This window comes from Amblyomma maculatum, chromosome 1, assembly GCF_055883805.1.
Source record: "Amblyomma maculatum isolate TAMU_Amacu chromosome 1, ASM5588380v1, whole genome shotgun sequence".
Taxonomy (NCBI): domain Eukaryota; kingdom Metazoa; phylum Arthropoda; class Arachnida; order Ixodida; family Ixodidae; genus Amblyomma; species Amblyomma maculatum.
Window position 1 is genome coordinate 308860046 of NC_139344.1, and position 26935 is coordinate 308886980.

The 26935-nt window shown below is 46.6% G+C and overlaps 1 protein-coding gene across 1 annotated transcript; it reads right to left on the reverse strand.

Annotated features, from left to right (window-relative positions):
• Nucleotides 1–5369: 5369 nt before the first annotated feature.
• Nucleotides 5370–6833, reverse strand: LOC146207027 (uncharacterized). The gene has a single exon (XM_084592232.1). The coding sequence runs from the start codon at nucleotides 6818–6820 to the stop codon at nucleotides 5783–5785; it is 1038 nt and encodes a 345-aa protein (XP_084448358.1). The 5' UTR covers nucleotides 6821–6833; the 3' UTR covers nucleotides 5370–5782.
• Nucleotides 6834–26935: the final 20102 nt, after the last annotated feature.

Genomic DNA, 26935 nt, shown 5'->3' on the forward strand with positions numbered 1-26935 from the left:
GTATAAAAATTTTCTAGGCGAGAAATTTCCAAGACTTCTACTGGCGTAGCGTTAGCAGAGCTAAATCGGAGCTACAGGAAGGCTTGTAGCTCTTGGGTCTATAGAACGTCTCAAATGAGTCTTCTTTTAGAAGTGCCCATTTCTTGGCCTAGACATATTCTAGATGTCAATTAGCTCTTTTTGTGTTTCGTGGGAACAGTGTTAAGAACTTATCTGGGTCACCTGACGGCGGCCTGTAAACGACAGAAACCATTTTGTCCGCAGTCTTCAGCGCGAGCATTTCACAGTCAGGGGTCATTGTAGAGAACTCAGGTAATACTCCAATATGACAGCCACTGTTCTTTACGTAAATGGCAACACCCCTTCCACGAGAAGTGCGATTCAGGAAACAAGGATCATAGCCGGGCAGTTTCAAGGTCAGCATCGCATGCGGCCCACGTTTCAGTTAGCAGAATTGCATCAAACTTCTGCTGCAGGCTGTCAACAAAATATGAGAAGTCATCAGACTTGTTACGCAGAGACCGGACATTAATATGTAAGGCAGAGAAATTATTTAGGTCGAGGCAACCGTTTACTTTATGGGGAAGTAGTAATTCGTGATACTCCATTCTTAGTTTTCATTTTACGGCGAGTTATTGGGCTAGCAGAGCAAGGTCACTCTCTGACCGAATGGCAAAGGTGGAGTCCCCTTCCTTCCTTCTAACCCATATTTTGCCATTGACATGCCAAGCAAATTTGAAGCCGAATCGTTTCGCCTGCTCTTTCACGATTCCAAGGAGGTCTTGAGAATATTTGGTCATGTTTTCTTTGACAAAGACAGAGCTTTCTACATCACGGAAGGCGCTCCTTTTGACGAACCAATTGTCCCTCAGCTCCCGACGAGAAAATCGGACAAGAATGATGGGAGTTCTGCCCTTTTTCGCGAGCAGTCTATGCATGGTCTTGGCATCCTGTTGCAAGAGAAACCTCGGCACCCACGTCATTAATCTTAGCCAGTAGGTCTTCCTGTTCACACCATAAAACTCTAGGTTTAAACGCCGCCTACGCCGTTCTAGGTCATTAACACTAGACTTGATCTCGTTCAAATCAGACCCAGCAGAGTTGCGCACTGTAACTCGAACTTTGAGCTCTTGTTTCCTTCTCTTGGGCACCGAGTCGTTCTTTGAACTTGTCGAACTCATCATTTCTCAGTACATGGAATAGTGTTACTTTGCAGAAGCTCAAGGTAAACATGGCACCCGGTCCTGACCATATTCCGAATTGCATCTTGAAGAACTGTGCAGTTTCTGTCGCTCCCTTTTTAGTGACACTCTTCCAAACATCAATGGATGTCGGCGCCTTGCCCGATGACTGGAAAACAGCCAACGTAGTTCCTTTATACAAAAGTGGCGACAAAACAAAAACTGTGAACTATAGGCCTATCTCCCTTACAAGTGTCATATTGTCACGTAGTGGTGACAAGGCCGTTGACACCAAAAGAGAACAGAGGCTTGATGGTACTGAAATTAACTCTTTATTCGGCTGACTTGCGCCCGCAAAAGAACTAAGCAACTCGGCGGCAGCGATAGAAAGAGAAGTTTATTTGGTACCTTGAACGTACATTTGAAACCACAGAGGATCGTGGGTGCGATGTTTATACAGTCGTCAATAATACACGCTATTCACTGTGCTCAAACAAAGGGTAATAATAACCGTAGCCAAAGCTGTCCGTACGGCCTCTCTTCCCTTAAAGGAAATAAAACTCACACGCACATCAAGGTGTGGAAACTATCCCCCAAAAGAAAAAGCCGTTTGACAGGGCGACCGATTACATCCCATAAAGGCGCAATATAAGCTTGAATACTGCGCTTACTCAAGACCTCGGGTACAAGCTTAAGAAAGGGGGGGGGGGGGAAGGGGATACGAGGCTCGCAGGCTAGTACAGCAAGGCCGGCATCTTCAGCCTGTTGTCACCTACAACAAAGAAGCGCGTATGCCAACGCCGCAGAAACCGCGCCTCACCATCTCTTTCTAGCTGATCAGACAAGTACTTCCAGATGACGAGGCGCAGATTCCGCAGCGCCGGGTACATTGCGCGAGCAGGAGTCCGACGTGCCTCAGCGAGGCAGCGACGCCGCCACAGTACATACATGGTGGCGGCGACAACTAAACGTGGAAAAAGGCCACGCTGGCGTCTTATGCCAGGGCCTACGCGAACTCTAAACATGCGCTGCACGAGGCGCCACATAGTGCGTGCAACAACACATTCAAAGAAAACATGCTGCAACGTTTCTACGCCACCGCAATTGGCGCATCTATCGTTGGGTACCACGCCCCACCTGGCGAGGCGCTGGCGCGTGGGAAGAACCCCCCAGCGCCTGTTCCACTCAAAATCTACAACTTCATTGGGCATTCGGCCTGTCGCCAATGCCCGCCATTTGGAGATGGCTGTCATCCGGATTTCATCCGGTGTAAGGCGTGCACACGCGATTTGTTCGCTAATCTGAATGGGTGGCGTGTCTGTAAGGCTCGCATCAGGTAAGTCGGCGTCTAACGCCTCTTTCATTCCCGCGACAGCGCGATAGAAAGAGGACGGCCTCTCTGCTTGGGGGCCTACATGCCTTCCAGGGTTGAAAGCCCGACGTGCCGTGCTTAACCAGTAGACGAGTAGTGAGCGTCCTGGGTAAGACTCCCTTGTGAGAAGGGAACCCACTAACCTCACTGCCAGCACCCGCGACACAGTAGGGATGCACGGCAATCCAAGGCCTCCCCTGTTTGTCGGCAGTGTTAACAAGTGACGGGCAACCAACGCAGTCCGGCCGTCCCACACAAAGGCGCCTACAAGAGACGCGAGGCGGCCCGCTGTACGGCGCGGAATTATTGCGACGCGTGCCACATAAAAAGCGAAAGCGCACACCCGAGTTTTCACAACCGTGGCTTTTGCCCTTAGTGAGAGGCTGAAAAGTGCGGCCTCCGAAAGAGCGCGTGTTGCTCGCAACACAACCTCTTCCCAAGTACGGGAAGAAACTCCACTTGTTTCGAACAATATTCCCAACACACGGACTGCGGCCACAAAGTTCACCGCCACAGGCAGTGGATCTCTGAAAGACCCAAAGCGCAGCGCCTGGCTTTTACTAGGGTTGAGCTGTGCACCTGACAGAAGAGCGTATTGGTCAAAGGTGGATAGGAAGACTCGGAAGCTCTCGCTGTCCCGAACAAAAACACAGATATCATCCGCATACGCGGAAACCACTAGCGTTTCCTGTCCTACCATTGGGAAGCCCCGAATTCGTTTGTCGGCGACTACTTTACGCAGAAAAGGATCCAGAGCAAGCACGAAAAGGGCCGGTGAGAGCGGGCACCCTTGTCTTACCCCTCGTGTTACCGCAAAACTGCCTGCGATTGTGCCATTGAGGACGAGTTGGCTGGTTAAACCATTATATAGTGATCTCATGAGTCGTACAAATTCAGTCGATAAGCCAGAGCAACTAAGCACATTAAAGAGATAGCTGTGATCTACGTTATCAAAAGCCTTCGCCTGGTCTAAAGCAACGAATATACCACTGACATTTTTGGCATTTGCGTAAGCGAATACATCTCTCGTTAACGTAAGGGAGGCAAACACCGACCTACCAGGTACCGCGCAGGACTGGTAAGTGCTTACCAGGTCCTCTAAGTAGGCTCGCAGCCTTCTGACAAGTAGAGTGGCAATCAGTTTATAATCAGTGTTCAGGAGGGTAACTGGTCGCCAAGACGCTGGGCTTGATGGTGTCAAGCCGTCCTTTAGGAGCAAGATGATGCGCCCAGCGTTAAACGAGGGTGGTTTCGTGCCATTTGAAAGAAAACCGTTTACAAGCTTAAGAAGCAAACCTCCGATGATGTCGAAAAAGGTGGTGTAAAAACCTGCCACTATCCCATCTGGACCAGGCGCAGTTGACTGATTCATGGCCCCTAAAGCGTCGCGCACCTCCTCCATAGTAGCTGGAGATGTAAGTGCCACGCGTGCCTCTTCAGGAACCTGAGGGAGGGGCCCGCAGAAGGAGCTGACAGCTTCTTCATAGCCTTCGCGCTGGTCGACGCCCTGGGAAGAAAACAGGGCAGCAAAATGGCTGCAAAAGATGCGCTGGATATCGGCTTCATCTGAAGAGGGAGTACCATCTTCCAAGATTACTTCATCCACTTGCGTTGGCCGAACTTTAGACTGACCTTGCGAGCGCGCGTAACCAATGTCAGCTGTGTCAACAAGGGGAATGCGTGAACCTGCTGCCATACGTGATGAGCGGGAGCTGTTCTCAAGGATGCGATGATACCGAGTGCGCAGTGTATCAAGATACTCTCTCATTGCGAAAGTTAACCCGCCGCCATCGCGTACAATCGGCATACGTCTGAGGACGTCATTAAGCGCCGTAGTAACACGAACGCGCCGCGCTTTCCCCGTGAGCACGAGAATGTCTCGCCATCGTGACTTGAGGGTATCCCAGCCTGTGGGAGTCCAGTCAGTCACATCCGCTACCAATGCCCGCAGTTCCGCGCGAATCGTAGTAATGCACTCATAATCATGCAGTATGGATGCGTCCATTCGCCACATTAGTGGGCTGTTGGAGCGTCCAGGCGCCCCCTGTAGAGTGACCATTACTGGGAGATGGTCGCTAATATTTCCGACCGCTGCAGGAAAGGGCAGCACCTCACACTCAAGCAAATTGGCCAGCAGGGTAGAGGGGACGTAAACTCGGTCTAGCCGGCTAGCACTCCGACCCCTAGTGCGCGTTGCCACAAAATTGTCCCCATGTAGTGCGACCCATGTGTCCTGAAGGCACAGGGAGCGGACAAGCTTCCCCAGTTCTTTTGCATGACAATGTGACGCGCCCTGTCCGGGCCCCCTGATGTCGCGCCATGAGTCCAAAACACAGTTAAAGTCTCCAAGCAGGACGTGTGGAACATCATCCAAAAAATGTGGCGCAATGGATTTGAAGAACTCGTTCGTCAAACTACGCGTGACCGGCGCGTAAACGTTGACGAAACGAGTTCTCCGGCCGTCCAAAAAAACGTCCACCGCAATCAAGCGAGCGTCGAGACCGAATGTGCAGTGAGCACTCGATCTGAATGCAGGGTTAAGAAAAACGGCACCCACGCCGCAAAACCGCGAGTCCGTCAGAGAAAAAAAGGCATCAACATTAAAATAAGAACGAAAGGAAATGACATCTGCAGGTGTACGAAAATTGCATTCCTGCAAGAACAAAGCATCAACTTGATACAAACGTGCGAGGTGTAGCACTTGCCGCTGCTGATCGGGATTACGGAATCCTTGCACGTTAAAAGTAAGAAAGCGAAACCTAGCCATCATAACAAATGAGTGAATGAAACCAAAACAGCAAAGAAACACAGCTGGAGAACAAACAAAACGGCGAAGGACTCACGATATAGTTCTGCGGACCAAGTTTGCGAGTGCACCCTGCGTCGGCGCCATGGAAAGGCATGACGGTGTCCGACAGGTCCCCGCTGAGGTTCCGGCTGTTAGCTCGACGACGACGCGGCAGCGACGATACACGGACCATGGGCGGCGAAAACGTCCCGTCAGAGCGAGTGGCTATGGAAAAAAGCACACAGTCACACTCGAACCCACACACACTGCACCGCACGCACCGTCCATCGTTCACCACCGGCGCCGGCGAAGCCGTAGTCCCGATAAGATAGCAGTGGCTGGGGTGGAGCGCCAAGGTAGCGGCGCTTCGGCCACCGCAAAGCGGGAAAGGATGAGGTTGGCCGTCACGGCCTGTCACCTTGAAGAGTGGCGCCATAGCACTCACGTCTCGGAAAACGAGACGTCCATCGGTGCGTCGTTCTCAGCGGTCTTCGGCTTCTTTTTTGGAGCCGAGGGCGTCGTCACGCTTGCTCCGCCATCCGATGCCGAGTGCTGGCGCTTTGTTTCGTCAGCGCCATCCAAAAGTAATGTTTTCCGCACACTTGTGCGTTGGGTCTTGGGAGCACTTGCGCCCAACTCGCGCAACGACCCGGGCAGGAGACTAGGTGTTCTGGGAAGCTGAGATTCATGGCTGTAGTCTTCCGACTGGGCATACACGGTAGCTCCAGGGGAGGGGAAAGCCGCCGACTCCGAACAGGCCTCGGGCAGAGCGCTCTCCTTCGTAATGGGTGCGTTCAGAGCCGCACCCTCGTATGTCGGTGTGGCGGGAAGGTACGACGCGTCCGAGTCAGTCACTGACGAGAAGGACGCACGCGACGACTCGTCGTCGGACGTAACTTCCGAGCTCCTGACGTCGGATTCCGGCGACTGGGCGGCGGTGGACGCCCTGTCCAGTTCGCCCTCAGAATGTGTAGTGGGGGTTCTACTTGACACTACCGAGGGCTCATTGAGGACTGTCACGGCGGCGTTTCCACCTTGGTGCGACATGGTATCAGGCGTAGCAGCGGCCGCATACGAGCGCGGCATCACGCAGTCCTTGGTCACGTGGTTACCTCCGCACCGTTTACACGCTGCTTGGCACGCCTCTGTCTCGTGGCCGTACGTGGAGCAGCGGCCACAACGTGCCGCGGTGCAGGAAGCACCAAAATGGCCCTCTGCGCCGCACTTGGAGCACACTCGCTTCATCCCACGATACTCCAGCATCGCACGGTGCCCAGCGACAGTGATGAAGTTGGGTGGTGCCCGGAGCATGTCTAGCTTTACCAGCCTCGCTCCGGTACGCACATGACTCTTTCCCTTGAATACCGGCTCGGTCACAGCGCGGACCTTGCCGTACGGACTTAGAGCGGCGGCGAGGGAGTCGTCGCTCACTGACGGGGGTAGACGGAACACCGTCACGTAAACCACTGGAGCAGCCATTTGCGCCAGTGGTACTTGCCCAGACGGCCATAGACGTCCGACGGTCGACCGACGGACGTCCGTTTTCGGACCTTCGGACATCCGACGGAAGTCCGGTTATGTTCGATATACGTACAGCGGACGTCCGTCGGACTATCGTTCGTGGATCCGGATCGCGTCCCACGGACGACCGACGGACAGCCGGAGGCGGACATTCGGACGTTTCCCGGAACTTGCTTGCAGGGCCCGCTATTGGTGTAAAAACTTGCCAATAACATTCGTGTAAAGCTCAGCATGTGCCATGAAAATTTCAGTCACTAGTGCTCAATGCCTTTGTCGTGAAAGTAAAGCAGACAATAGAATATGCAACAGGTTCAAGTTTCCTGTTGTCTACTTCCACACATAAAGCACTGAACAGCAGTGTGCAATTAAAACTTCCATCAAAGAGGCACATATGCTAGCTGAGCTTTACACAAATGCACCATTCCTGAAAACATGCGAAGTGCATAGGCATACCAGCATGCGAGGTTGTAAAAAAAGCTTTTTTTGCTTTATTGCAAAAACTGCATGCATAAATAGTCTACACTAAAAAAATATCGATGTTAAGAAATGGCATGGTAAAATGCAGGCCAACTGGAGTATTAAGAATCTACTTGAATAATTTTTTTTAATCATCCTTGGCCGTGACAGCTCTTCCCTTGGGGAGGTGGTGGAGGAAAAGGTATTTATTGAAACCTAATATTTCGGAATTAGCGAGGAGACGATCGAGTTCTCTGTGGGCGGCCTCCGCAGGCCGGGATTCCAGGAGCAGTTACTATCCTGTGCATTCGCTCGATCAGCTGTTGCTGGTCTTTCAGGCCTAAGATGGAATGAGCAGGTTGGGCTCCTCCTGCAATAGAAGGGAAAATGAAATTCAAGTTATCTGTGCTGAACTTTGATTACACATCTCCAAGGGCAACTGCCAGTTTCTCTCAATTGCTTTTTCCAGATGGCACTGTACGCATGCATCTCCATTCAGAACTGTCACATACTATATAGAAAGGTCATATAACTGCAGCAAAACCCATGCAGAATAACAAAAGATACAAACGTAGTTTGACCAGAAACTGGCATTCAGTATTTTAATGTTTTTATGTCGTCTCTTTGAACATGCCACTCTGACCAAACATGGCATGTTATGCTTGCTGCTATGCACCCTCAGCAATTCCCAAGACATGGAGTGCACATGCAGAGAAACTAAGCATAAAGGATGCTGTATATGAACATAAAGCACAGCCAGAGCATTGCAGTATTACACAGGTACGCATTGGCGGCAGAAACCTGCATTTTGAGCGGTTTACCAGGCAGATTTTTAAAGTCATTGTTCCTGCTCTGAAAAAAAGTGATCAATAATAACATCATTTAAAATTGTTACCTTTCTGTCCTGTAAACTGCACATTTCGCTAGTTTCCATGTACCCTCTACCGAAGACATTCCCTGGGCGTGTCAGGGGCATATCGACATCAACATTTAGGCTACAAGCCTCTAGAAAGCGTCTCCTTAGAGCAGCTGCGACGAAGTAACTTATATGATAACATGCAAGCTGCTGCACCAGAATAAAGATAGACATTTGACATGTGGCTAAAGCCCAATGTGGAAGCATAGCCCGCCGCAGTGATTGCGCAGTGTTCATGCTTCTACAAGAGTTAAAAGTAAAGTTATTTGTTTACCCACAGCGCTATATGTGACATTACAATAGCAAGGCTTATAGTTACACAAAACACAAAAAGCTGACAACTACAAGCTCCTGATGTATTACCGGCAGCATGCAGCATGGATGTTAGTTACTGAAATATGGTTGCATAATTCTGGCAACCAGCTGTGCATGTATGTCATGGATTTCTCAACTACGCACAACAAATTACAAAAAAATAATAGTCTTTATAAATGCAGCCAGCTGTTCACAAGAAACACTGTAGCTTTTTTATGGGGAAGGTCATCATCATCATCATCATCATCAGCCTGATTATACCCACTGCAGGGCGAAGGCCTCTCCCATATCTCTCCACTTAACCCGGTTCTGTGCTAGCTGCATCCACTTGACCCCTGCGAACTTCTTAATCTCATCCGCCCACCTAACTTTCTGCCGCCCCCTGCTACGCTTTCCTTCCCTTGGAATCCAGTTTGTTACCCTCAGCGACCATCGGTTATCCTCTCTTCGCACTACATGTCCTGCCCATGTCCATTTCTTCTTCTTAATTTCCACTAGAATGTCGTTAACTTGAGTTATTTCTCTGACCCACTCTGCACGCTTTCTATCTCTTAATGTTACCCCTACCATTTTTCGTTCCATAGCCCTCTGGGTTGTCCTCAACTTAATTAGAACTCTCTTGGTTAGCCTCCACGTTTCAGCCCCATAGGTGAGTACAGGCAAGATGCAACTGTTGTATACTTTCCTCTTGAGCGATACCGGTAAGCTGCTAGTCATAATCTGCGAGTGCTTGCCAAATGCGCTCCATCCCAATCTTATTCTTCTTGTTATTTCCTTTTCATGATCCGGATCTGCGGTTACTACCTGTCCTAAGTAGATATATTCGCCTACTACTTCCAGTATTTCGCTACCTAATGTAAACTCCTGTTCCTTCCCGAGGCTGTTGAACATTACCTTAGTCTTCTGCATATTGATTTTCAAGCCTACCTTTCTACTTTTCCTGTCTAGGTCATCAATCATTATTTGCAGTTCATCTCCCGAGTTGCTTAGCAAGGCAATGTCATCAGCAAATCGCAGATTACTGAGGTATTCTCCATCTACCCTTATCCCTAACTGCTCCCATTCCAAGTCTCTGAATACTTCCTCTAAACAAGCTGTGAATAGTACTGGGGAGATTGTGTCTCCTTGCCTAACACCTTTCTTTATGGGAATTTTGTTGCTTTTTTTATGTAGAACTATGGTTGCTGTGCAGCCACTATATATATCTTCCAGCACTTTCACGTATGGCTCGTCTACCCCCTGATTTCGCAATGCCTGCATCACCGCCGAGGTTTCAACTGAGTCAAATGCTTTTTCGTAATCAATGAATGCTATGTATAAGGGCTGGTTATATTCCGAGCATTTTTCTATCACCTGATTGATGGTATGGATATGATCGATAGTAGAGTACCGTTTCCGAAACCCTGCTTGATCCTTTGCTTGATTGCATTCTAAGGTTGTCCTGATTCTATTAGCGATTAACTTAGTAAATACCTTATACGTAACAGACAGTAAGCTGATTGGTCTGTAATTTTTAAGGTCCTTAGAGTCCCCTTTCTTGTGAATGAGGATAATGTTTGCATTCTTCCATGCTTCCGGTACCGTCGATGACACCAGGCACTGCGTATACAGGGTGGCCAGTTTTTCTAGCACGATATCCCCCCCGTCCTTCAGCAAATCTGTAGTTATCTGATCCTCTCCAGCTGATTTCCCCCTTTTCATAGTTTCTAGTGCTTTCTTGACCTCGTCCTTCGTCACTGGTGGAACGTCTGACTGTTTTTCCCTACCGCCAATCTCATTATGGTCCTGACTACTTTGGCTACTGTAGAGATCTGTATAGAACTCCTCGGCTATTTTGACTATCTTGTCCATATTAGTGATGACGTTGCCCGCCTTGTCCCTTATCGCATACATCTGGTTTTTGCCTATGCCCAATTTCTTCTTTACCGCTTTAAGGCTTCCCCCGTTCTTTACAGCATGCTCAATTTTCTCCATGTTATACTTCCTTATATCGGCCACCTTGCGCTTATTGATTAGCTTTGATATCTCGGCCAATTCGATCTGGTCTGTTGGATTGGAAGCTTTCATACTCTGCCGTTTCTTAATCAAATCTTTCGTCTCCTTAGACAGCTTACCGGTATCCTCTCTAACTATCCTACCGCCTACTTCTACCGCGCACTCAGTAATGATATCTCTGAAATTATTGTTCCTTGCCTCTAGGGTAATGTCGCCATCCTCAGTTAGAGCTGAATACCTATTCTGTAGCGAGATCCTGAACTCTTGTGCCCTCCCCCTCACCGCTAATTCGTTGATGGGTTTCTTTCTTACTAATCTATTGCGTTCCTTCTTCAGATTTAGGTTAATTCGGGACCTCACCATCCTGTGGTCACTACATCGAACTTTCCCGATTACCTCTACATCCTGCACAATGGCGGGGGTTGAACACATTATGAAGTCGATTTCATTTTTAGTCTCTCCGTTAGGACTTTTCCATGTCCATTTTCGGTTCTTCCGTTTGCTGAAGAAGGTATTCATGATTCGTAAGTTATTGCGCTCTGCAAACTCAACTAGTAACTCCCCTCTGCTATTCCTAGAACTAATGCCATAGTCACCTACTGCCTTGTCTCCTGCCTGTTTTTTCCCTACCTTGGCATTGAAGTCGCCCATTAGTACAGTATACTGCGTCTTTACTTTTCGCATTGCCGATTCTACATCTTCATAGAAGCTTTCAACTGCCTGGTCATCATAACTACATGTAGGTGCATAGGCCTGTACAACCTTCAGTTTATACCGCTTATTAAGTCTAATTACGATGCCTGCAACCCTCTCATTAATACTATAGAATTCATCTATATTACCCGCTATATACTTATTGACAAGGAAACCTACTCCTAGTTGTCGCCTCTCTGGTAAACCTCGATAACACAGTACATGCCCATCCTTCAGTACAGTGTATGCCTCATTCGGCCTCCTAACCTCACTAAGCCCTATGACATCCCATTTCATGCCCTCTAGTTCCTCTAACAGCACTGCTAAACTAGCTTCACTGGGAAGGTAGTGGGCGCCAAAGAAACTGCCCCTGTAAAGGCGCCTAATTTGCCCCTATGTAATATCGGGGACAAAAGTGTGTGGACTACACAAACTGCAATCAAAGCACATAACTTTCACGTCGACCAGGAAACTCGGACCATACTTGTCGATGTGAAAGTTGAACGTTAGTTCTTTCATGTGTGCAAGAGAAATAAGGTCACAATTCTTTTACATCGCGATTCTAGTCCAAAATCTCCAGACATACTGTCCAGAGACTTTTGCCCCCGCCGCATAAGCCACCACTTGGGTAAGAGATTAGTACAAGAAGTGGTTTGGTTTTTTTTATTTGGCTCGTGGGTTTAACGTCCCAAAGCGACTCAGGCTATGAGAGACGCCGTAGTGGAGGACACAGGAAATTTCGACCACCTGGGGTTCTTTAACGTGCACTGACATCGCATAGCACACGGGCGCCTTACTTTTCGCCTCCACCGAAAAGCGGCCGCAGAGGCCGGGATTCGATCCCGCGCCTTTGGGAACAGTAGTCGAGCGCCGAAACCACTGCACCACCCCGGCGGGGGAGTAAAAGAAGTGTATAAAAGACATTAGTGCTGTTGGACAGCCATAGCCATAAAAATTGTATTGACATTGGAGTACTGCCTTAAGGCGGGGCCTAGGGCATTACAAAAGCAAGCGTTAGTGTCCGCTGGTCCTCATTTGAACGAACAAAAAGAGGGGGGGGGGGGGAAGAAATCTACCTCAACTATATGTTTTGAGTGACACCAAGCCGCAGTTAGCATTAAAGATATCACACAGTTTTGTGGAAGAATTGGGAGCGCTTTGCTGCTTTCTTACAGGATTGGACAAAAGAGCTCACCATCTTCAGAAAGGCATGTTATATAGAAATGAAACTAGTGAATTTACTGCATCTGGCTACAACAACTTGCACACAGAGAGGAAGATGAACTGAAAACTTTATACATGAATGTACGTATTTACAACAGGTGAAACAATGACCATGATCTATGCCGAAGAGGAAAGAGATCAAAATCTAGCTCAGAACGAGTTCTCCAGGCCGCGGGGCCGTTTCATTCACTTCTGGACTCCGCCCACATTTCTCATCCCCAATGACAACGAACTCACACATGACTGGCTAACAAACATTTTGGCATGTCTTTCCACTTTCATAAGGTTCTTCACCCTCTCCCTAATACAAGCAATGCAAAAGGGACAGCAAATTCGTTTCACAACAAACGGAATTTAGAGAATGGACCTCGAAATGATTGGCTCACTAGGTCACATGCCAAACTCTCTCCCCTAGTAAAAAAAAAGAAAAAAAAATTAGAACCCATCAAAACGGTGTCCCACGTGCGCAACCATTGCCCAAAGCTTGCACCCTTGGCGGCTCCTTTTACAGGCCAATTATTGCAATTATTGGCGTCCGAGTCAGCACCATTGCGGACCACATCAGAAGAGCCAACCCACATCCTCCCGCTCTGCATCATACCGTCACTGTTACACACTTGCCCTTTTTCAACACCGCCATCTCCCACCATTGTTGACATCCAGGGTTGGAATCCTCAACGAGACCCCACTCAGCGCGCCTGCACTGAATAATTGTCACTTTTATGGGCTCCCCAACAAGGAAGAGGGCCTTACACCCTTCAACCTGACAGCGTTTTTTCTTTGAACGATAAGCAGTTCTTCCAAAAGAGGTGCTCGTTTCAAAGCTGTGCTGCCTCCGGGTGATGGGTTCAGTCAGCGTACTAAGGAACCCTTAGTTGTATACTGTTCGTAAAGCTCTTTAAATAAAAATGAGCCCCCTACATGACACAGCAACGAGAACAAACTGCCTGTCCCCGCGTCTTCGAGTGCGACAGCAAAGTCCTCGGAAGAGGGGACTTCTTTCCCTCTCTGCCTACGTTTCCGTTAAGCACTGTAGCTGCTGTAGCTGCCTCTCTGTGCGCGTCTCTCCGCCTCCTGTCCGAGTGCAAGTGGGAGACGGCCGCAGCTGGGCATTGAACAGGTGACCCAAAAAGAGCAGACTAATAATGGTGCCTAGCATACCCACCGATCCCTTACAGAAATCATTAAAGAAATGAAAGCAACACATCAGATAACGCTACAATGTTTCTAAGTGCAAAGTCGACAACTTCAAGTCATATAAATATATGTACATCTCCGCACATTAACTAGACAGAAACAGGGCAGAGTAAACTAATAATTCAGTGTCTAGCAACACTATTAAAAGGGGATAAAGGCCACGGGGGCTACGATTGTTAGTACCGTTTTGCCTTTAAACTACAATAACATACTTGTTGCAAGCTTAAAATCAAAGATTCACACCTGTCCCACCCACAGCAATGGAACACACATCTGACTCAAGTCTGCAGAGAAAGAGCAAGCTAGACTATTACACACACCCTTGGTTGTTTTTCTGGCATTCCTGAGGGTGAAGAATCTGACTTGTCAGTAGCATGTATATGAATAAGAATCCTATGACAGTAAATGCATCAGATTTTCTGGAGTGGCTTTTCTTTGCTGACCATATATGAGGTGAGCTATAATTTATCCAACTTGGCCTAGGTTTATTCTATGAATAACAAAGCTATAGCAGGTACACAGTCGTCCACTCAGGCTGAACATGCGAGTGCATGGCATGCACTTTTTGAGATGCCACTGCATCCATGGCAGCTGCACACCGTAGCGAAGAGGCAGACAGCGTGAAGTACCAGCCTCTAGTACCTCTACCACCACTGGGGTCCCAAACTAGGGACCCCTTGTTTTTGTCAGGACAGGCCCCCTCAGGGTCAGCTAGTGAGTAACCTCCTGTATTTGTATCTGATGGAAATGTTTTCCACCACCACCCACAATACGCAGCAGCGCATCATAGCAGATGTGAAGCAACAGCTCCTGGTCCTTCTACGGATAAGCCACTTTGCCTTGATGCATGCCTGCGCACCATAGTAAAGAGGCAGACGACATGACGCAGCAGCTCATGGTACCTTTACACATGAGCCCCCCCCCCCCCCCCCCCCCCCCCCCCATTGTACTTCGATACGCACCATAGCAAATATACAGACTACGCCACACAGCAGCTCCTGGTCCCTCTATGCATAAGCCATTTTGCCTCAATACGCACCTGCGTACCTGAGCGAAGAGGCAGACGTGAAGCTGCAGCTCCTGGGCCCTCCACGCACAAGCCACTTAGCATCAATGCACGGCTGTGCACTGTAGTAAAAAGGCGAAGGACGTTAAGCAGCAGCTCCTCGTCCCTCTACACTTCAGCCATTTTGCCTCGATGCGCATCTGCACACCGTAACAAACAGCCAGATGTGGCAAAGAAGCTCCTGGTTTCTCTACACATAAACCACTTTGCCTCAATGCACGTCTGCACACCGGAGCAAAGAGGCAGATGACGTGAAGCTGGAGCGGCTGGTCCCTCTACGCACAAGCCACTTAGCCTTGATGCATGGCTGTGATGGATGCATTGCTATTTTGCAAACTGCATGCCACACACCCATTCAAGCTAAGAGTGGACGACTGTGTAAACGTAAAATACTGGTTATTTACTTCAATGGACAATGACAAAAAGTAACATGGTGGACAATGTAAAAAGAATTTGCTGCATAAAGTTTGTTGAAACCAGTTCTACATCCTACATGTAAACAAGCTAAAACCTTAATGTCGAAGGGATGTCCTGTGTGTTTAAAATCATCACGCTCAACTTCAACACTGACAATCATGATTCAATATTAATAATATAGATAATGATACAATACTCACATTTAGTCATACCAAAGAAATGAGAATGCAAAGGGATGTTGCTGTTTTTTCCCTGTGGATGACAGTTTTCCATGCTCAAAGTGCTGCTTCCTGTTGGCCTACGAAATCGGCTACAGCAAATGGCATCTGAAAAAATTTTGGAAGCCTCATGCTAGTCTTCAACGAGAAAAGCATTGCCATATAGAAGCAGAACACAAATACTTTTACAACACACTAAAACAACCAACTGCGGTGCTGTTTTTAGGATGACTAGGTACAGGTTTTGCTGTAGCAAGCCAAATGTTAGCCTTCAATAAGGAAAGCATTTCCATACAGAAACAGAACACAAAAGCTTTTACAACACATTAAAAGCATCAATTGCACAAGTTCTTGTAAGATGACCAGGTACAGGTTTCTGCTATAGCCCACATCATGTGACCAGCGGTTATCAGAAGCCTTGTATGTGAGCATGATGCCCTAGATTCAATTTATGGCTATCACTGTATTAACAAGCATGGGTTTAAAGCTATTTTAATATGATAATCTAAGAAGATGGTAAGAGCTTTCAGTGCGAGACATAAGCTCAGTATCATGCACTATAAGGTGCTGCATGGCTCTAGTGTAGCTTTGGCATTACCTCGCTGTCAATAATGCAGTGAAGTTCTGAGGAGCCTTTGAATATCTGTAAGGACAAAGCAACAACAATTTTGTTTTCATCTCACTTTTGCGCAGCTCGGTTTTTTTTTTTTTTTTTTTTTTAGCCCGCGGCTTGCATGGCCTCCCAGTATGCCTGTTTTGCATAAAAGAAGGCGTTGCAGGCACCAGAGCTCACAGCCCAACTGTATCGCGGCGGCGGTACGTCAAATTCGTGCCAGAACAGCGCAGAACAATGGGTCAAGAAAAAGACAAGTGCTGACATTTTTTTTTTCTCTCATCTACTTGTCCGGTTGTTCTGCGCGGTTCGGTCCCACATGCATAACCAACATGCGCAAAGTGCTGTCCTGGTTTGTCAAAGCTGAAGGAGAGTTCTAAACCTTTAGTTATTTAGTAGCTACAGCCGTTCCTTCTAGAAACTGTAGTTGCCGTAAAGCTCAAGAGAGAAAGATCAGCGGCTGTCCATTAAGAAAAAAAAGAAAAGAAAAAAAAAACTCGTGACGTTTTTACAAGTGTAGGCATGTTGCACGATAGGCTCGAGGAGTGCAAAAGTTTTCTCGTATAGTTTTTACAACTCAGCACGTTGCGCATGGTTAATAAAGCAACTCCTTTAAAGCTCGGGCAGGCACCAGAGAGAGAAGTTGCGCGGCTTACTGGCGCAGCGTAATGCCGAGAAAGATGGCCCACAGACTTGAGGCTGCACTTTAGTTAGTCGGCGCGGAGCCATCCTGTCAGTCTCGCCTAAAACACTCGACCGTTCGGCTGCTGTACAGAGCTGTTTCCTTACCCAAAAGCTCAGCACCATCGGTGCATCGAAAAGTTCCACTAAAGAAACAAAAGTTCGGTGAAATACTTACTTTGGAATCGGTGGGTGAACAAAGTGTGCCAGCCGCACCAAGCCACAGCAAAAACAATGCTAGCAGTGCATTACAGCCGTAGGTATTTGTAACTGCGCAGAAAATGCAGAACACGGAAGCGTGAAGCCATCTTCCATAACAAAACTTGTCAGGTGGATTGGATTGGCTCATTTCAGATTTTTTTGAGGATAGGTTCGGTTTCGTTCGTTTTGAGCTTGCTGCTTGCTGCGTCTATTCAGCCACTGATTAAAATTTCACCCAAGCATCATGATAGAAACATGTTTAATGGTCATGTAACTTTTCATCAAAACTTTTTGATGGAAGAATTCAACGATGAAACATGCGGAAAATAAAAAAAACTGTTTAATGGAAACGCTTTCTATCGCATCGATTCGCTCTGGCATCATATAATGCAGACTTCACGGCATTACTGATTTATACGCAGTTCAGACGAGCACGACGACTACAAACTATATAATAGCTGTGTAAAACCAAATCCAGTGGCGGACATACGGCGGCTGTCCGCTGGGCGAACGGATTCGACCTTCCGCTTTCGTACGTACGCCGGAATTCCGGCGGACGTCCGAAATCGGCCGCCGAGTTTCGGCCGAGGTCGGTTGTCCGTCGGACGTCAGTGGCCGTCTGGGTGCTTTCCAGCGACGAGGATTGTGCCCGCCGCTACCATCTTAGTTGCTTGAGCCATCGACGAGACGGCAGCAAGGAACTTTGTTCCGCCGAGGTGCTGCAGGTACTGCAGACCCCCGACACCGATGACCGCCTCGAGTGCATCAATTAGGTCGTCCGCCGGAGCAGGCTCCGGTAGGGTGAACTGAAAGCATTGCGCTTTCGTAGGTCGCTGGACTGGAGGCGGCAGGTCCATGGCTGCCCTAGCCCCGGACACCACAGCTGGAAGCGTGGCGCCTGGGCCCTGTACCTGGCAGCGGGGACTCCGCGGACGAGTTGGATCCGGGGGCCGCCGGAGTAGGCGTCACTGAAGGCAGTTCGACGACGGCGATAGCAACGTGCTCGTCGATCGTCGAACAAAGAATGCTCGTCACACTCGTCAACGCTCAATTTAAAGGCTGCTCAGGACAACCTATATAACGTCACAAATTGCTACTAGCACAGCCTGGAACATTGTAGAAACATACTCAAGTGATCCGAACCTTCGGGACAGATCTCGGCGCACCGTTCGCGACAAAGAAAATGATAACGCGTCGTATCGTGACAACGAGCATGAACAAACACGGGTACAGAATTGATACGCGTGCAGGATCACAATGATAAGCCCGCATGCCGGCGTCTTTTAAAAAACAACAAATACAGTTTTGAAGGTTTCGCGGCAATATAGAAATCGCTAGCGCACATCATCTACACTAATTTATTTAAGTACCTCCAGGATAACAGCTTTTTTTGTCCAATGCAACATGGCTTTAGAAAAGGATTTTCTTGCGATACGCAACTAACAGAGTTTCCTCACGATGTCGCTTTCTCAATTAACAATGCTAACCAGGGGCCCGATCCTCGATATTCGCCTTCCCCTGGCGGCGCCATATTGTCTTTCTGATTGGCTCAGAAAAGAGTCACGTGCTTCAAACTTGTGGCGCGAAACCGTCAGTTAAGGCAAGCACTTTTAGCGGTTACGTCAAAATGACGTAGCCGTGAAAATTGATTTCAACCGGAGCTATCCTTGTTGCCTGGATAACAAATACGAATGATTTTGGAGTGGAAGCAAAGTTACTGATGGTGGTTTGGAGAACACTTACGCTCGATTAACCAATGTGATGAAAATAATGGCATACTGGGAAGGAGCGGATGCTCAAATTTGATTGGCTGGAGCTATGTCACGTGAAACACGTGATACGCAAGCATATTTAGATTACGTCAAATTGACGCGTCATGACGTAACTGACGTGCCGCCATTACCGAAAATGCTGACGTTTGGCCGCCATAATTTCGCCGAGTGGTGAGGTGCCTGAATTATGCTAATGAGACTATGGCGACAGGTAAGCTGATTTATGCAGCCGTTAGCCTACCGTAGTTTCTTAGCTTGTTATTAAAAGTAAAAGGATAACTTTATATACACCTTGTATGGCTTTTTAAACGTAATAAAAAGGCAAATTATGAGCGCGTATGAAATAAAGGACGTTTGAGACAATTTCTAATGGGGGCAGAAGCGTGCGGCCGCGTGACGGCGCTAACTGCTTTCTTATTTCAAACCCTTTCTTCTCATGGTAAGAAATTATTGGTCTGCGCGGTTATAATAACCCAGCAATGGCGGCGGCCATGGAGGGAGGTACGCTTACGAGTGGTCTTCGTGCTGTTCGTCGTCTGCAAGTAGTGATCGAGGATTTGCTGCAGCACAGCAATGCTGTCAAATTGTCTTGAAAGATAGCTCGTCAGTACAGTCAGATCTGAGGAGTGTAGTGTGGCGGCTTTGCAAGCTCCGAGGCGAGAATTGCCCTGCGCTCGGAGTGTTGAACTGTTGAGCTACTGGTGTTTCGGGTGGAATCGGCAGTGGTGAACGCCTCTGATGTAGGATGGCACGAAGTGTATTCGTTCGGCCGAGCAACGAGCTCCTGGAATGTGTCGGGCTTCTCGATGGGTGTCGACCAGCAAGGCAACGCAGTCAATCTGCTGGAAATGCTGCAGCACGTCGAGCATCACAGAGGTAAGCGCAATAGGAAAACCTGCAAAGGTGACTGTTCATACAGCGTCATTCGCATTCAAGTTGTACACAGGCGGGAAATGACTGAAGATTAAAGGAATACTTAGAGGACGCATGCGGCGAATCCGATATTTTTAATCAGCACTTTGCGTTGCTTTTAGCTGCCTATTTCTACGACGCATTCTAATTTTCTTCAACTTCTCTACACTGCACGAACTAAAAAAAAAAAACTTGAGTGTGCTCGTAGTTGTCAAGATTTCTTGGCTAATGGTTTCGAAAGACATGTGAAATCGCCTGATATAAGTCATTCCTTTAGTTGCAAAATAGAAAAAGTTAACCTTCGCACTACAATTTCCGCCACCAACCCGTCTTTACCTGTTACGGAAATGGTTCACTTAGGTATTGCACTGACCATTTCTTGCATTCATAGATTACACTTTACCGCAGCTTAGCTTGCAGCATTGATGATTTTTAATGTTCCTGTGCCATATTTTATTTGCATATAATTTAGGCACTAAACATTTGCAGGTGATCGTGTGGACCTTGTGCAGCCGTTGCAGCACTTCCGATCTGAGTCATCATGTGGTGAGAAGTCCTGGGGCCATATTCAACATCATTAACCTCTCTGCTAGGCTTGTATAATCTGGGAGGCCACGCCTTGTCCCTGGACGGCCACATCAGATGTGAAGTGCTATGCAGATGGACAGCTCTTTTTGAAGATCGTTACAGCTTGTAGTGTGTGCAGATCACATGACATTGACGCCACCTGCAAATGGTAATCGCAGCAGGAACATCAACAAGTACAAGGAAGCGGACATGCAACATTTATATTAACTTGGACAAGAACAACTTGATCACCTGCACTTGAGATTTTCACTCGCTGTCATGATTTTGATATATGCCACAAGTGATCAATGTGCACATTCTTACTGCTTCATGTTTGATAGCATACTGCTGAAAAGCCGTCCAAGTCTTAATTTTTTCTGTGGTTTTGGGATATAACCATCTCTTTGGTGTACATTTTGTTGATAGCATGTGCAAGAACCAAGTTCAGCTTTGGGGTGGCGCAGTGGTTACGGCGCTCGACTACTGTTTCCAAAAACGCGGGCGGCGGCTGCTTTTCGATGGAGGCGAAAAGCAAGGCGCCCGTGTGCTGTGCGATATTAGTGTACGTTAAAGAACCCCAGGTGGTTGAAATTTCCGGAGCTCTCCACTACGGCGTCTCTCATAGCCTGAGTCACTTTGGGACGTTAAACCCCACAAACCAAACCAAACCTTTCTTTGGTGCTATAATTTTTTGTCTACCATCTGTAGACATACTGAGTGTATTCTACAAGTGCTGTGGCCCTCGCTGAGAGCTGTCATTCTTTGTTGTATACTTTGCTTTTTTTTTTTGTTCTGCTTAAACTCAGTGTGCATTTTATTAAGTGCTTCATGTCAATGAAACGCAGGAAGGTACAAAAACGTTCTCCTTCTACCTCCAGAAGTGCCATTCTGAGTAGGACGTGCGTGCACATATAGTTCACAATTCACTTTGGTGTTTGTGGCAAGCAAGCAGTCTGCGACATACTACTTCAGTGAGAATATTTGACATACGTGTACCCTGCTGGATGTGTCTGCAGTCGTTTACCGTAGCAGAGTCCATTTCGTTACACCTATCTTGTGTGCTACTAGGGTGAAACGTGAGGTGCCCACTGTGTTTTTCCACAAACTGCAGAGTGAAGCGAGCTGTGCTTCTTTGTATTTGGTTGCCTTTATGCTTGTTTTCTATTGCTTCCTTCATATGCTGAATGTAGATGAACAGCAAATACTAGTTTTCCCAAGGATAATTTGTGCATCTATTTGGTGGTCATTGTCTTTCATTGTTGTATGCACGAAAAATGAGGGCCCCGCCAACTTGTCAACCCATTTTGGCAATTTTAGATTCAACTTTTGCAAAATTTGCCATTTTCACTTTGCACTGCAATTACAGATGCTTTTTAGTCATGTTAATCAAGATCCCAGATAACCTGTTTAACCTTTGCATCATTTGTGTGGCTCGGCTATCAATTTTTTTTTACAAAGGCAACTATTGACTTCTCTGTTTTGTAACTAGGTGATATTGATGTGCATGTGCACCCACTGGCAAATGTTCTTGAAGGTGGCTTCGCAGGGGAAAGAATGCATTCATTTGTGTACGAGATAAATTGCTTGACATTTCATGTTTCACTATATAACCCATAGTCACAATAATGATGCACAAGCGCAGGAATGAAATGAAAACTTTTTGATAAGATTGTCCTTCATAAATTTTTGACTGCAGCTCTACAAAATGCTTTGCTCCTTTTGTACATTGCTGCATATCTTGTTCCATAAAATATCTCCCTCCATGATAGCGTTGTGTGTAGACCTTCCATACCCCTATGATGAGGCTGCTATCTAGGCCAGTTGCTTCTTGACACATTCTTGCTGCTGCCACATGCCCTCCGGCACTCACATATGTTAAAAGAGGGTTGGTAAAGCTCACATATTCATGCTCTAAGCCACTGGAGCATGGCTTCATCACTCGAGATGTTTATCGAATGATTGCAGCTGTGTATAACTGCTTCATTATTTTTTTCTGTTAGTTGCTTTTGTAGCCTTATCTTCATTGTTCTTTGTGAGCTTTAAATTGAGAATTTTAAGGAAGGGGCATACATTTTATGCCAATCACTTTCATCTCATTTATGTGGAAGCACTTTCAAGGACACTTTTGTTTCATCATCACTTTTCAACATTTCGTACCATTGTGCTAGTACTGAGTTGTATAACTTTTTGCTCTCATAAGTGACAGCTGCACTAGTTTCACTTACACCTATCCTATTGTCACATTTGTTTTCTACGTTATCTAGTATCCCTATGCTTTCCTATTATATCAGCTTCAGCAATCCTCTCTGCATTTAACCCTCAGAATGTGTTCCATATTTTGCACGTCTGCTATGTGTACAGCCGAAATTGAACACCACAATATATTCTTAAGATTGCATTCAAAAGATAACTTCCTGAAGGTACAATCCTATTGAACACAGTAGGCGTCATACTATCCATAAGTGAGTCATTCTTTTTTATGATGTATTGAACAATTTGTGAACAAAGCGATTTCATTTTATCTTGACCTCATTCGTCTGTTGTTTCTGTGGTACAGCCTCTGCCACAGCTGCATCTGTAACTTGGCTGTTGGCACTGTGGTCAAATGTCTTGTGAGCCAGCAGAGCCTAATGTAGCCTAGATGTTCAGCTATTGGCTTCTTGCTTCTTTTTTTGATGCAGCAATGTTAAAGCCTCTCTTCTGCACAAAAAGCGACGTTGTGAGTGGAAAATCTTGAGCACATTTCAGACAGGCGACATGGCCGAGTATTCAATGTGATGTCTCTGGCTTCACCTTTGAGATGAATGTGTGAGGTGATAAACCTTGCAGGATCTTTGGGTAATAAGACAGGCAACCCTTAGGCCATGGAAACGCATCCGTACAGCTTGGTTACAGTGGGCTTTATAGGTATCTAGACAAGTGGTCTTCCACATAATTGGATAACTTACAGGTATACGCTACTGATATGTATCATAGAATAAATACTAGGTGTTAGCAGTAGCAAAGTCGATTCACACGAATGAGAGTCTGCAGACAGGAGCCATAAAAGCTGTTGTGTCATAGCGGTAAATGCTGAGCTTGCGTGTCCCCACAATTGTTTTTAAAGCATGAAGTTTTCAAGTGCTGTGCTGGTTTGCCTGATAGCCGTCACATTGAGTGACTTGCTGAAATAATGCTTAAGGCTTGTCTTCCTGAGACAAACATTTCTGCTTTTTGGTAGACTGCATAAAGGGAGCATTCTAGGTGTGGCAGGCATTTATGCACAGGTAAAATCATTCTTACACACACTATAACTACCTTTGCCCTGTCCATAACAGAATCAGGGAATACTTGCTCTGTCGCAGGTGCCTACTACCATTTAAATGACGAGTTCCATAATCTTTGATACTGGTAATACTGCGGAACGCATAGCATCCCTTGACTGTAGTTGCAGCCTAGTGGTTTGAGCATTTGGGGACCAATCCTCAGTGGTGTTGGGTACTCTTTGGTAAAACAGTGGGTGCTTGCTTTGCTGGTGCTGGGGTTATCTTGGGCCAAACACTTGGAGAATGGGTTTTTGACCCTATCTTGTGTTCCCTTGCTTTGTATAACTAATTTCTCTTCTTTGGTCTCCAAGGCCGTGCCACCTTTCAGATATGGCGATGAGCTGTACAAGTACAATACTGTAATTACTTGAATCTGTGACAGCCTTTCATTTTTTAGGCTGTGTATTGTAGAGTGTGGAGTGCTGTAAATAAATTTTGTATTGTTTTGTGTATTGTAATTTTCAGTTTGCTTATAAGCAAGGCTTCATGTCAGGTGCATGTAAAAAAAATGCCAAAAAGTACCGAAAGCAAATGATACACCAATTGTTAGTCAACGACGAGCTGTTTAAAGCTACAGGGAATGTGTTGCGTGAGTAGCAGGTCTCTTAAAGTGTGCATGTTTTGCCAAAATAAAGGACAGAAGCTATACTGCAACCTGTTGAAAAAACCATGCATACAAGACACACTAGCTGCAAATCATACACTCATTTAAACAAGCCATCACGTTTAGTTTTCCAATGATATGCAATCAGAATATCGAAAAAGTAAATTCCATGCTTTATTCCCATATTTATGCCCATATTCAGGTGAGGTTCATTTGAGCATGTTTTTGAGTCAGAGTGTAGAGAGTGGATGTTAGACAGTTGCAAGTTGGACATTATGCATTGCTGGAAGAGCACACAGGGGATGGCAAAGCCAATACAAATCATACAGTATTATCACCTGGCATTAATGACCCTTTGCCAAAAAATCCAGAACACCACCCGATTGCGTTGCCGTCTCTCCTAAAAATAATGTACTGCAGGCCACATCAGCCTTGCAATTCATGCCTCTTTTTGTCTAATATTGTCCCCGTGCATGCTTCTGTTTTTCTTTTTTGTTGCTGTTACTTTTTACTTACGGTGTCCTTAAAGTCACGCTTGTTTTCCCCTTTGGCTCCCTTGCTTCACTCAGAGACAGGTTCGGGCTATGTGTAGCATGTGTACTGGTTAATGTGTGCATGAATGCTACGTTCAATGACAATTGCTTCAAGAAAATGGTTTCCATACTGCATCTAGCTCATTGTAATTAGGCATCATATATCATATTCACTCTTCATGTCTGTTCCTTCACTTCCTGAGCGTCAAATAAAAAAAGTGAAGGCATTTCTCTAGCTGACCTCTTCACCCTTCTCTCCTCTGAAGAATCTTGCTGCACTGAAAGAAAGTGCCAGATGCTATTGCAAGTGCAAAACTGGTAAACAGTAGCAAAGGAACTAGGCTGTACCTGCCAAATTTTGTTTCACTTGTGACATTGTGGTGTGATGTGTACCTGCATCAGACGAGCAGTGTTGCTACTTTTATAAAATGTTTTTATGCAACATGCTCAGAAACCAAGGAGAATAATACCGACAGACTTTTTATTTTATTTTAACGAGGTAATTAATACATCTGCCACAACACAGTGACACTCTGCATGCGGTGAAATGTGCATACAACGTGCTATGTACGTCTAATTCAGGGCACATTAAATGCCATCAGCGTGAAAGCTAACCTGTTGCTGCCAGTGGGCATCTGCATGGTTACACTTTTTATTGCATTTTCATTGCTGCCAGAATATTTTATCTGCTTATTTTTGCGGCTGCGTGAAAACGTCCCCGCCGCGATGGCTCAATAAAAAGTGTAACCATGCAGACGCCCGGCTCTCTGACCCGTAGTATGTGCGTAGCCCAGTCACGACGATCGAATTTCGATGGAATTAACACGCCAGCGTGTTAATTCCATCCTAAAGGTGGTCCGATGTCAGCGCAGGCTAAGATCGCCAGATATATATGGCCTAATCGAGCTCTCCACTATGCGTGTTTTCACTACGCCGCTTCACCGGGCCGATATCCGCACGCTACGCCACTGAAGCCGACACGTAGCCGTAACAGACTTAACATGATGGAAACGGTGGGCTGCCGCAGGCAGTTTCCAACGGCAGTGATACCTTGAGAAGGCCAGCGTTGTCGTCGGACAGGTGTGTCTCTTCTCTAGTGGCAACTGCAGCCCGAAAATCTGCTGGGCGCTTCCAATTCTCAGTATTCGTAAACAACTTCTTTATACCCACTAGCTGAGAAGTGAATGTGCAATGCTCGATCCTTATACTCGCCGATTTCTCTGCGCGACTAAGTCCATAAATGAAACACGCACAGCTAGCCACATGCGGGCATCTCAAGTAAGGCATCGCTCACACTTGACGACCGGCTGTTTGTGGGGTTTGCGTCGAGTACCGCCGTTCGCTCAGCCTAGCTGCTGCTGGACGTCCGACAGCGTGTGTACTATGATGCACTGTGGTCGCAACGACCGTAACTAATAGTACAGTACAGCCGCAATGTATACGTAAGTATCTCACTATCTCCTCAGCCTTACCCTGCAGCGTAAACACGGTTCGCACCGACCCTTCAGCTTCTCGGCATCGCAGCGTTGGCATTTTTGTAATCGGCGCTAAGTAGCAGACGACGGCGTTAATTTTTTGTAACTTTTTTCCCTGTTTTCTAAATTTCGTCATCAATTTCTATGTATACGCGTTTTAGCACCGCCCCAATTTTCACGTCACGGGTACGTCACAACATGGCCGAAAAGGCGAATGTCGAGGATCGGGCCCCAGATTAATTGCATATTTTCGATTTTCAAAAAGCTTTTGATTCTGTCGCAAATAATTTATTATTACTGAAACTGGCTACCCTCAAAGTTCCACCCACCCTGCTGAAATGGCTCGAAGCGTATCTCGTCGGTAGAATGCAACGCGTTATTCTTGAAGGCGCAAGCTCATCCGATATTGCAGTCTTATCGGGTGTTCCCCAGGGATCCGTTTTGGGCCCTCTTCTTTTTTTTAATATTTATCAATGATATAGGTGACCGGGTTTCCAGTGCGGCCAGATTATATGCCGACGATTGTTGCATTTACCGTGACGTCACTTGTGTAAGCGACTCCAATGAATTGCAAAGTGACCTTGACTCTATCTCAGTATGGTGCAAAAGATGGCACATGACATTATATTTTTCAAAATGTAAAATTTTGCTGTTTACAAATAAAAAGAAACCTTTAACTACACAGTACTCTCTACTCGACAGAAACTTATCATTTGTTAGAATTACAAGTACCTAGGTGTTATCTTCGCACACAACCTTTCGTACCACACGACCACATAAACCATATTGCTGCCATAGCTAGCCGTGTGTTAAATTTTTTAAAACGCAGTTTCAAGCGGGCAACTGCTGATTTGATGGAGACACTCTACTTGACAAACATGCGTTCCATCTTAGAATATAGTTGTGTGACTTG